This window comes from Corythoichthys intestinalis, chromosome 3 (genome assembly GCF_030265065.1).
Source record: "Corythoichthys intestinalis isolate RoL2023-P3 chromosome 3, ASM3026506v1, whole genome shotgun sequence".
NCBI lineage: Eukaryota > Metazoa > Chordata > Actinopteri > Syngnathiformes > Syngnathidae > Corythoichthys > Corythoichthys intestinalis.
This window is the reverse complement of record NC_080397.1, coordinates 6152330-6164379: the sequence shown is the minus strand read 5'-3', so window position 1 is coordinate 6164379 and position 12050 is coordinate 6152330. Positions and strand designations below refer to the sequence as shown.

The window sequence follows — 12050 nt, the reverse complement described above, 5'->3', positions numbered from 1 at the left end:
AACAAATAAATTATAAATCAAAATCGGAATAATAATAATAATAATAATAATAATAATAATAATAATTCCTGTATTAATGTAACGAATCGGGTTCTAATGCGGCGGACGTTTTTTGCTGACCCTGAACGCACCGTGGGGCTGACGTGCCAGAGGCAGACCGGTGAGCTTGAGTTTCACTTTCACTTTGAATGTTTTCTTAACACCGTCAATTGCGGCAGACAGAAGGTGTTTTTGTTTTGAATAAGTTGTGAAATAAATGATAAAAACGTGGCGAAGTTGGCGATTTCTCTGGAGATGTTACCATAATAAGAATTGTCAGCTTAACTTATAAAGACTGGCGAACGATGGTCGGAGGAGGACCGTGGAGATGTATTGTTGAGCCATTTCACGGATGCCCACCCTACGCTCATATTTTTCTGTCATTTGCATCTTCATTAGAAGGTAAGCGTCAACTTTTTCCTTGTTTCACCACCTGTACCAACCTTTTCTGAAACCAGTGTTGATTTGTCACACAAGAAAATCCGCCGTGCATTCGTCTGCGGTGCTGCCATTGTCGTCGTATTTCGAGCATGTCGTCGGATGTAGAAACAAATGGCGAGTCAAATTTTACGTCGGATGTCGAAAAGTTCGTGTGTCGAAGCGATCGTATGTAGAGGTACCACTGTATTTAGAAAATGTATAGTTCTTTCTTGGTTGACTGACATCTGCCAGTTAACTTCTAACGAGTCGCGGAGTCGAGACAACACAAAACGAGAGTTACTTCTGTAACTAAGGTTCTATGAATTCCGGATGACCGCCAGAGGGCGGTGCTTAGCACCTGGATATCTACGTGTGCGCAGCACAAAGGTCGAGAATAAAATACCAACAAAGTCACGCCATTGGACGTGACCTGGGTGACGTCAGAGGTCGATAAGAGCCCCGCTCACCCAGCACTAGTTCCTTTTCGGAATGTACTCGCAGGGAGTCTGAGTGACAGGCAGCTCTGGCGGTCATCCGGAATTCATAGAACCTTAGTTACAGAAGTAACTCTCGTTCTATTTCATTCCTTCTGACCGCCAGAGGGCGGTGCTTAGCACCTGGATGACTTTATACCAACAATGTCACGAAGACACCACACATACCGAGGATCAGTCTCGATGAGAGGAAGCCGACAGCACTACTGAAGCTACCGGGTGAGGAGCTGCCACATTCACTCTGTAGAAGCGGGCAAACGTACAAGACGATGCCCACGTTGCTGCGGAACAGATGTCATTCAGAGGAACACCTCTCAGTGCCGCCCAGGAAGTTGCCATCTTCCTTGTGGAATGGCACGTGACTTTAGGAGGCTGAAGACCTTTGGATTCATAGGCCTGAAGAATAGCTTCGACAACCCAATGTGACAAGCGTTGCTTCGAGACTGTGCAGCCTTTATTTTTGTCACCAAAACATACAAAAAGAGCATCTGTTTTACGAGTGCTTGCAGTCACACTAATATACTGCTTCAGCATACGAACAGGACATAGCAAACTTTGCAAATGTCCGTCAGGTTCACTCACATCGTTAAACACAGCCAGGGTAACTGGCTGGTTAATGTGAAAGGCTGAAAGCCTCTTCGGTAGAAAACTCGGATTGGGCCATAATGTAACCCCAGAACAATCAGGATTCCACCTTAAACAGTTCGGAGAAATCGATAAAGCATGTAATTCACTCACTCGCTTCGCTGAAGTAATTGCGAGGAGGAACGCAGTTTTTATTGTGACCCACTTAAGGTCAGCCCCATTCAAAGGCTCAAAAGGGCTTGAACACAAACCCTCCAGGACTAATGGAAGGTCCCACGTGGGGACGCGTGGTAATCTTGGAGGCCGTCGACGAAGGGCACCCTTCAAAAGCCGACACACCAGGGAATGAGAGCCCACTGATCGGCCATCCACCAAAACATGGTGGGTGGCTATCGCAGCCACGTACACTTTTAAGGTTGATACAGAAAGTCCCTTATCAAGAAGTTCTTGTAAATAGCTAAGTAATATTGGCACAGAGCAGCACACAGGATCCACATCATGATCCTTACACCATTTATTGAACAGTCTCCGCCTGTTACTGTAAAGCGCCCTCGTGGACGTCGCACGAGCATCAAGTACAGTTTGTACAACCGCCTCTGTACAGGACTCTAACAGAGAGTCCGGCCCTTCAGAGGCCACAGGTACAGGTGAAGACGCTCCGGGTGGGGGTGCCAGATGCTCCCCTCCAACTGGGACAACAGGTCCATTCTCTGGGGCAGAGGCCAAGGATTTCCATTGAGATGTTTGAGAATCAACGGAAACCACATTCTTCCTGGCCAGAACGGAGCGACCAACAACATCCTGTGATTGCTCTGGCTGATTCTGTGCAGAGTCACCATTAAGAGAGGAAGAGGCGGAAACGCATACAGGAGAGAGTCTGGCCATGAGTGTGCTAGGGCATCCTGACCTAGCGGACTGTTCGGTTCCGCAAGGGAAAACCACAGTTGACAATGAGTGGTTGCTTCTGAAGCGAAGAGGTCCACCTCTGCAACACCGAACCTCCCCCATATCTCCTGAACCACAGCAGGGTTCAACCTCCACTCCCCAGGCGGTGGTTTCTGCCTGGAGAGTAAGTCTGCTGCACAGTTCCGCACCCCGGAAGATGGACTGCCCTGAGACTCAGAAGGTGTGGAAAAGCCCACAGGAGAAGTTTTTGAGCCTCCACCAGTGAGAGAGGAGATCTGGTCCCCCCTTGGTGGTTTATATTGTAGACAGTGGACGTATTGTCCGACCGAACCAGAACATGCTTTCCACTCAGCGCAGGGAGAAAATGCTTGAGACCAAGTCGAACAGCACGAAGCTCCAATACATTTATGTGACAAAGTCTCTCCAGTGGGGACCAAACACCCCTGATCGTCCTGTGGTTCCACACTGCACCCCAGCCTGAAAGCGACGCATCCGTTACAACCACTTCTCGGCGTGAGGGAAGAGAACCTAACGTGACCCCTTTGCATATGAACTGCCTGTCCATCCAGGGCCTTAGAAGTCGATGACAACGCCCTGAGAGAGTCACAAGTCTGCGTTGATGTCGGGTGGGATCCAATCCCAAACCGTTCACCCAAATCTGTAACGGGCGCAAAAACAAAAGCCCCAATGGCACCACAATTGATAGTGCAGTCAGTTTCCCCAACAACTGGAGGACGGTCTCGTATGACAGACTCGCACTGTGTCTGACACGCGTGACCGCTCGGAGAACGTCGTCCACCCTTTGTGGCGACGGAGAGGCGGTCATAGTTAAGGAGCTTAAGCTCATGCCGATGAAAATCACATGTTGGCTGGGAATCAAATGACTTTTCGAAAGGTTTACCTTGAGACCTAGTTGCTTCACATGGTCCAACAGCAGCGTGGTGTGGCTGAGAGCTTGTTCCCGAGTCTGTGAACACACAAGCCAATCGTCCAAGTAAGGAAGAATTCTGAGGCCGCGGCTCTGCAGGGGGGCCAGCGCCGCAGCCATGCATCTTGTAAATGTCCGGGGAGCAAGAGAGAGGCCGAATGGCAGCACTCTGTATTGGTATGCTTTTCCTTCGAAGGCAAAGCGAAGGAAAGGCCTGTGGTGTGGTACCACTGGCACGTGAAAATAGGCGTCCTTTAAATCCACACTTGTAAACCAGTCTCCTTGAGTGATTGATTGGAGAACGTCCGTCGTGCGAAGCATGTGAAGTTTTAGACGCTTGAGGTAACAATTTAGTTATCTCAGGTCGAGGATAGGGCGAAATCCGCCGTCCTTCTTCTGAACAAGAAAATAAATTGAATAAAACCCTTTCAACAGGTTTGAACTGGGAACCAACTCTATAGCTTCCTTCTGTAAGAGTTCTACGATCTCTTTTCTGAGGGCCATACGTTTCCCTGGATCTGACACAACTGTTGTCTTCACCCCATTGAACTTTGGGGGCGACGCTTGAACTGAATAGTGTAACCTCTGAACAGAGTTGAAATGACCCATGGGTCTGGAACAAGGGCGACCCAGCGTCTGAGATGGTGTTTGGTAAAACGGCTGAGGCCCTGGCAATGGTAGTCAAACTCTACCGTTCCTGCCCCTACCAGCGGTAGAGTGCTTGGAGGGGCGAGTGTGTTGAAGTCTGTGAAATCGGTCGGCTCTTGGAGGTCTTCCTGTCGGCTCCCGAAAAACAGGCCGTAGAGAGGAATGTCCATCCGCAGAAACTGGACGTGCAGTTCTCGGCGCAGGTGGAGCCCTGGTTGCAGAGTGATAGGTAGGAGCATGTCTGTGGGGGGACCTGGAAGCTCGTTGCAGGTCAACAAACTGTTGCCGGGACCTGTTGGCTTCCACAGCTCTCTCAAGGGTTTGTTGGGCTGCTGGGCCAAACACTTGACCCGGAACAACAGGTAGAGTGCGAAGCGCACCCCTACACGACTCAGTCAGAGGAGACTGTGCCAACCATACTTGGCGTCTGGTCACAGTAAGTGTCGACATGAGTCTGCCAAGTTCTCTGGACATATATGCAAATGTCTGGAGGGAAGCATCGCTCAGGTTCTGTAAACTTTCATTGACACCTGCAACCCTCAATGACTGTGAAAGGGCCAGGGCAAGGTGGGAAAACGTATTACCCAAGCGGCCAATCCGAGCCGCAACATCATAGGCCTTGGTAAGGAGATCATCAGTCACCCGGCACTGTGGGCGCGGGCATCGTGCCTCTGCGCGGGCAGCATCTGCTGGGTCCACTATCAGGCTCGCGACAATGCTGTCCACCGACGGCATCTTGTTTAACCCATATTGAGCAGCATCATGCATAGAGCTGAGTGCCCTACAGTCTTGGGACAAGTGGGTGGACGACTTAGGATCTGTCCAGCAAAGCTGAAGCTCTTTGATATAGGGTTGTGATGCTGGCACACAGAATTGTGGTTTTTGAGCGGTCTTAAAGAAGGCACTAGAAACCGAATTGTCAGCTGGTAGTGTCTCAATACCCAGTTGTGAAAGGGCTAATTGGACAGTTTGCTTTATGAAAGACAAACCAGGACTAGAGTCTGGGGGTAGGGACTCGGAAGTGTCAGAGTCTGCTACCGAGGGGCATGGAGAAGGCCCGATGTCAAGGTCACCACCATAGGTAACATCTCCGGTCCTAAACAGCGAGTCACTTGCTTCTATGGACACAACGTCCTCTTCCAGGTGGCCAACCACACTGCAGTGCTCCTGCTCAGGCACGCTATCAATGACACCTGTGTTTGCACACATATCCTCCCCTGGCTGTAAATTCAGGAGTAATGATTTAATCTGAGCGAACTCAGAGGCCAAAGTGTCAACCTTAGCAGATACCATGTGGTCGGTATCACAACCCTTCTTTGATGAGGTGGCCTCAACATGCTGCTTCTTATGGCGCTTGGTCGTCTTTTTTTGGGCTCGACGCCAACGCGCCGTGAGAAATTTCATTTTCCACCAAAGCCAGTCTAGCGGACCTTTCTGACAACGGGATGCAGACACAATTAAGACACGCTTCCTCGGTGAGCGCCTTTCTTAAATGCCCAACACCTAAACACGACGGGCATAAAGTGTGTCCGTCTTCTGGGCTCAGGTGGGCTAAACAGCGAGCACACGCGTTCACGAGCGGTCCCGACATGCCTACACACAGTGCGAGCCCTACTCACGAACTCCGGAGTGAGTCAGCAAAGTACGAGGCTCCCCGAGCGAATAACACTCGAGGACCAGTCCACAGTATTGAGGCTCGAAGCAAACAAGCCACTCGGTTACAGCTGGAGGAGGCGCGGAGCGAAAATACACTCACACACTCCCGTTGTAGAAATGCAAAGAGTGAGTAAAACACTCCCGTTGTATAAATGCAAAGAGCGAGTAAACACTCACGGCACACCAAACAAAAATGGCGCGGAGCGGGAAACACTCACAGCCTAATCAATAACCCGGTTCGGAAGAAACCGCCGCGGCGACACATTAGCCAGAGCGGGCCCGCAGGATTGGTGGAAATAGCCGGGGTGCTACATTAGCGTATCAGAGCGAATATACTCACAACAATACAATCAATAGTGTCCGGAGCGGAAAACACTCACAGAAAATATGCAACTGAAGATAATCCAGAACGTGAAGAAATCGATAGTCCAGCCGCAGCTCGCAGCCTCTGGAGGACGTAATCCACGTAGCTCCAACCAAGCCGGTTTCGAGGCTTCCAGCGAGCGCGTTACAAACACGGTAATACGACCTTCGCCGATGCGAGAATGTAGAAAAGGAACTAGTGCTGGGTGAGCGGGGCTCTTATCGACCTCTGACGTCACCCAGGTCACGTCCAATGGCGTGACTTTGTTGGTATTTTATTCTCGACCTTTGTGCTGTGCACACGTAGATATCCAGGTGCTAAGCACCGCCCTCTGGCGGTCAGAAGGAATGAAATAGAATGCTGTGTAGTTTCTGTCAAATTTTCACAATTAGGGCTGCAACTAACGATTATTTTTAAATCGAATAATTGGGCGATTAATGAAACCTGTAAATCAGATAAATTTTACAATTACCTTCACAATTTAGCTTGAAGTTGTTTTAGGAATGTTGCAAGTGATAATGGAGACAAAATGGATGACTTTCCTTAAAAAAATAATATTTTATTTCGGCTTCCTGATTTATCTGTAGCCTACTGTAGTCTACAACTGTGCTGTTTTAAGTACATAAAACTTGTTCAAGTTTTTATTAAAGTTTCTGAGTATAACACATTCAAAACGTTTATTTAAATTAAAAAAAAAAAAGTGCTGCTGATTGACATTTTTTATCTTGTGGGCAAAGCGCTGATATAAATCGTGTCAATCACTCATTTGTTTTCTTTAAACAAACTATAAACAATAAAATCGAATAAGGAGGAGGCAGACTGTAATGAATCAGTTTTCTTTATCAATCCGTTGTTTGTTTATAAATACAATCCAAATCCAATCAAATTCAAAGCACACTCTCTTTTATGACAATTTACAGTTTGAATAGGAATTTGTGTTGAAAGGAGACTTCCAAGTTGTTATATGGATTGGTTTATGTGTGTGGTTTCTTTATAAAAAAAAAAGAGAAATGAAACAACTTTACTATCTAACCATAACTCAAGTGCTAATGTGCTTCTCCAAAACACAATACAGACACTGATTAGCATCATCGCTAACCAGCTTAGCGCTCTGTGCTATGTAGTAACGGATCATCAACAAAGAACACAAAACAACTGGCATCATTTACTCACCTCTGACGGAGGCACACGGTATCTAACAGCACAAACTACAATCAGGAGGTGCAACATTTAATCGATTAATCGACAACTAAGCGATTAGCAAATTAATCGACAACTATTTTCATAACCAGTTAATCGTTTACAACCTTCTTCACCTTAAACTTGTTTAAATTCTTGAAATTATAACATACATATAACTTTTCAGTTATAAATTCTATCAGGTTTCTTCATGATAGTTTGGTTACGTAAAAGTAAGACATGAACAAAAATCATCTTTTACTTTGGAATTCAGATTTTTCGGACATCTTACTATCTAAACCAGGGGTATCCAAGTCTGGTCCTCGAGAGCCCCGATCCAGCTTGTTTTCCATGTCTCCCTCCTTAAACACACCTGAATCAAATGATCAGCACTCTGCAGGAGCCTGATAACGAACCCGGTTATTTGATACCCCGGTCTAAACTAAAATCGATTAATAAATTAGTTGCCAACGAATTTGATAATCGATACAGTTGTAGACTACAAATAAGTCAGGAAGCCGTAATAAAATTTTATTTTTGAAGAAAATTGTTGCTTACAACATGCTTAAAAAAACATCAAGGTAAATTGTGACATTAATTAGATAGTATGTGGTGGTGCGCACCAGAAACAATCTGGTAAACATTAGTATTATGTAGCATTTTAGTATTATGTAGCATTCAAGCTCGTAGACTTTTGCTATGCAAGTTAGCTACTGGTAGTTGTTCTTTTGTTGTACTCAGATCTTCATTTATTTATTTATTTTTTAACGTTGTTTGAGGCTAAGCTCAGGCATGCATCGGACACCAGCAATTTCAGCGTGCAAAAAACGATGATACAGGATTTTGTTGAGCTTTACTTCAATCTTGGACTCAACTAGCACCGGAGCTTAGCCTCAAACGATATAAAAAATAAATAAGATGAGGATATACTTGCCTGGTATACCAGACTAACCGCTGGTCCAGCGATTTCTCACAGTGTTTGAAAAATACAGGGAGAATAGTCTGGCAGTGCCAGGCAAAGGATATACAGTAAGTATAATAAAAGAACATTTGGCTAACTTTCATAGCAAAAGTCCGCTAGCTTAAATCCTATAGTATTCTTAAGTTTACCAGATTGTTACCGGTGCGCACCAGATAGTGTAAATTTATTTTATTTCTGTCGATGTCCTTTTAGGGACTCTGTAGCCTTCAATAACATAATGTGGAAAAGAAATGAATTAAATTGAAAAAACATATACAGATGTGTGTTTTTTGTTGTTGTCTAAAACTAGACTGTCTACAACCTTTACATTTTTACTAACTAAAATTTTTTTGAGTATTCATCGACTAATAAGACATAAGACTAACTAACACATTTAGAAATGACAAAAAAGGACTAAAACTGATACATATTTTCATCCAAAAGACTGAAACTAACCAGATTCCGGGACCCTGTTGTTGTATTTGTCTGAAAGCGGGTTATGTGCCTGACAGAAGTCAATGCTTTGACGCGTGACTTAAGAATGTCATGTGACTCTTCTTACTGGGGTGTTCAACTTCGGAGGTTCTGCTCCATAGAGTAATTAAAAAAATATGAATGAACTTCATAATTATCCACATCAACTATTGTGCAATGCTTTGTGTTACAGTTCGATCTGGACTCCATGTGGACGTTCATCTTCGGCGTGCCGGCATCAAGCGCCACCGTGGTGGGCTCCATTCACAGCGTGTGCACCGAGGCGGCCTTCCTTCTGCTCGCCATGCTGCGCAGCATGTTAAACCTGGTGAGTGAAAATACATAGGATACATCTAGCCCCAAAAGTAAAGGTATTGAAAGTGACTGATGTTTATTTTGGAGTAGCCGTGGCAGTCAGAGGAGGAGGGCTCGTGGCTGCGTGACTACCCAGTGACGCTGATGCAGTTCTTCCGCTACCTGTACCACAATGTGCCCGACCTGGCCCCCATGTGGCACAGTCCCGATTTCCTGTGTGCGCTGGCCGCTTCCGTCTTTCCATTCAACATGAGACCTTACTCCGAGATGGTAATATGTAGCCTTTGGCATGTGTGTTGGTTATATGGTACTAATGGTTAGAATTAAGTCTGTCGCAATATGCAAAAATTCAATTTATTGCATGGTAAACACAAATAAGGGCAGTAATTTTCCCGACTGATTTATCGCCACGTGCGTGCATTTTTGCGTGCTTGTGTTCTTTACACATTAACACGGCCATTAACACGCCGTAGAATTAAAGTTAAGTTACATAAATTAAGGAAAGACATCTATATTAAACATTGATAAACACACAAACATTAAACAAAACGTTAGCATTGCTACATTGAGGCTAGCGGAAAAAAGACAATGTACTAAACACTTTAGCTTGCCATGAAAAATTGGCAGTCTTCTCCCGAACTTGAACTTAAAAGGTGACACTTCAAACATGAAAACTCGCTGGTTTACAGCAATTGATGCAAAAAAAAAAATCTACTGACATCACATGCATGACGAAAAGAGAAGTGCACTTTTTTTTTTTTTTTTTTTTTTTACAAAGTCTAAAGCTTACGGTTACCGGTACGGTTTGAGTGTACTTCCGATGAACATTTAAAAACAAAAGCACGCCATGTTCAACATGTAAATAAAGATTTCTGGAGTTAATCTCATATACTTCAGATTCAACACTAGGAATAGCTTTAAAATGACACCCATTATGAAAAATCTGATTGGCAATGAATAATTTGGCTTCAAATTTGCTAACGTGCATTTTGCAGAACAAGGTGACAGTCATTTTGGATCAAATAAACACTTTTGATTGGCTGTAATTGAATGAAAATGGCATTGGTTTCTTGCCTATTTCATACTCTGCATTTAGCTAGCGTTAACAGTCTCACTGTTTGCAGGTGAGCGACCTGGATGATGAAGCAGGCTCTCCAATCGAAGAGTTGAAGGCGTTTGTCTCTGATTCGGGCATGAACCGCAGCCAGTCTGAGTACTGCAACGTGGGTTCCAAGACGTCACTAACCAACCACCCTGCGAAGAAGTACGTATTTGACTTTATGCGGGCGCTCATCATGGACAACATGTGCGTCACGCCCGCTACCAAGCAGACACCCATCATTGACCTGCTGCTAGAGGTGAATGACCTGAAAGTGAATGATCATGTTTCAAAGGTGTTGTTTGTCCATTTAAGCCCTGTCATTGTTCTTGTGATCCAAAGGCGTCTCCCGAGCGTTCCACCAGAACTCAGCAGAAGGAGTTCCAGTCCAACATCTTAGATGGTGTCATGGAGCACCTGCTGGCAGCTGATGTTTTGCTTGGTAAAATGCAATCTCCTCTATACCATTAGCAGCCCTTTTAATTTTTGTCTTAGTCTTTTGGATGATAATACTTATTAGTCTTAGTCATATTTTAGGCATCTCAAAATGTGTTTGTCTTCATCAAGTTTTGTTGACGAAAACTCAAGACTTATTTCATCTAGTTTTAGTCGACGTTTACTAAAAATGTTTTCGTGTGTAATTTTTTTAAAAATTACTTAAAAAATAAATAGATAAAAAGTTCACATTAAAACAAACAAACAAAAAAAAAAAACACAATTGCACATCCTGCGATGGGACTATTGCACATGCGCACATTGCGATGATGATTTTCAAATGATAAATTGTGCAGGCTCAATTGCAACAGTCACTTAGGCTAGGTTCATACCGCAGGTTTTAATGCACAAATCCGATTTTTTTCGTGTTTTTCCGACTAGAGTGAGGCATTAACTTAACGGTCTAAACCCATTTTTCCAGAATGTGGCTGCGGTCTGAACTGTCAAGTCTCCCAAATCAGAATTCATTCAGTAATGATGTCAGTAAAGAGCGAGAGATGCAGGTTGACGTCAGCAATGGAGCCATGCAATAGCGTTTGCGCCTAGCTTGAAGTCTGCTTCAAGGGAAAATGCAGTTTGACAACAGTCATTTAAAAAATAAAATGGGGTGGGGATAAGCCTGAGAATGCTCGTTTTTCTTTCTGTGCACCAAATGAGCAGTATTTCAATATTGCTTACTAGAGGCGTGCGAAATTTCCGATTCTTAGATAATTCGCAATTCGGCCGTGGAAGACTCGAGAACGATTCACAAACATCCAAATTCTTATTATTGAATTATACCAGGTAAAGCGGAAATAAAACACAGTCAGCGCAGTCATCAGGACGCAATGAGGAACGAACCGAGAATAAATATCATGTTCAACTCATGCCGCTAGATTAAAAAAAAAACAATAATACCAGACTGCGGCAATTAGCAGCTACAAACAGCGGCCAGTTGCTAGTTGCTACAAACATACGGCAACATACGGCAATGGTAGATATCACATATATCTAGAACTAGATGTGAAATGACAGACGACTGCTGTGTTAGATCATATACCAAGAACTAGATGCGAAATGACAGACTTTCCCGCGCTAGTAAACAGATGCCATCTTAAAGCAGTAGACTTCTCTAAAAGGCTCTGTTGTAGTGAACCTAATTACTTTTTATCTTAAAAAAAAAAAAAAAAAAACAAATCGGCAAAATCTTGGCGTGAATCTATCTTTAAATGATGAAACAGTTTTACAACTTCACGTCGAAAGTAGAAGGGAAATTATGGAATAACGGGAGCAATTTTAACAACTTTAACGATTGATTCACAACATTAAATTAACTGAATGTAGTTTAAAGCTGCCGATACAGAATGGGGACTTGAGTATTTTATTTACTGTTTTTAATGGTTAACTTGATACTGAAATAGTAATTTGTTTAGCCTGAGAGGATGTTTGAACAGTTTTGAACGATTGTACAAAAAATTAATAGTGGGGGGTTGTGGTGCATCAATAAT

General features: G+C 44.1%; 1 protein-coding gene across 1 annotated transcript in view; it reads left to right on the top strand.

Moving 5' to 3' along the window:
- wdfy3 (WD repeat and FYVE domain containing 3) overlaps positions 1–12050 on the top strand; it is a 146041-nt gene that overhangs the window by 96514 nt on the left and 37477 nt on the right. The window contains exons 33-36 of the mRNA XM_057831026.1: positions 8848–8982; positions 9060–9239; positions 10094–10327; positions 10411–10510. Of these exons, the coding sequence (XP_057687009.1) occupies positions 8848–8982; positions 9060–9239; positions 10094–10327; positions 10411–10510 (649 nt within the window). The remainder of the gene's footprint in view (positions 1–8847; positions 8983–9059; positions 9240–10093; positions 10328–10410; positions 10511–12050) is intronic.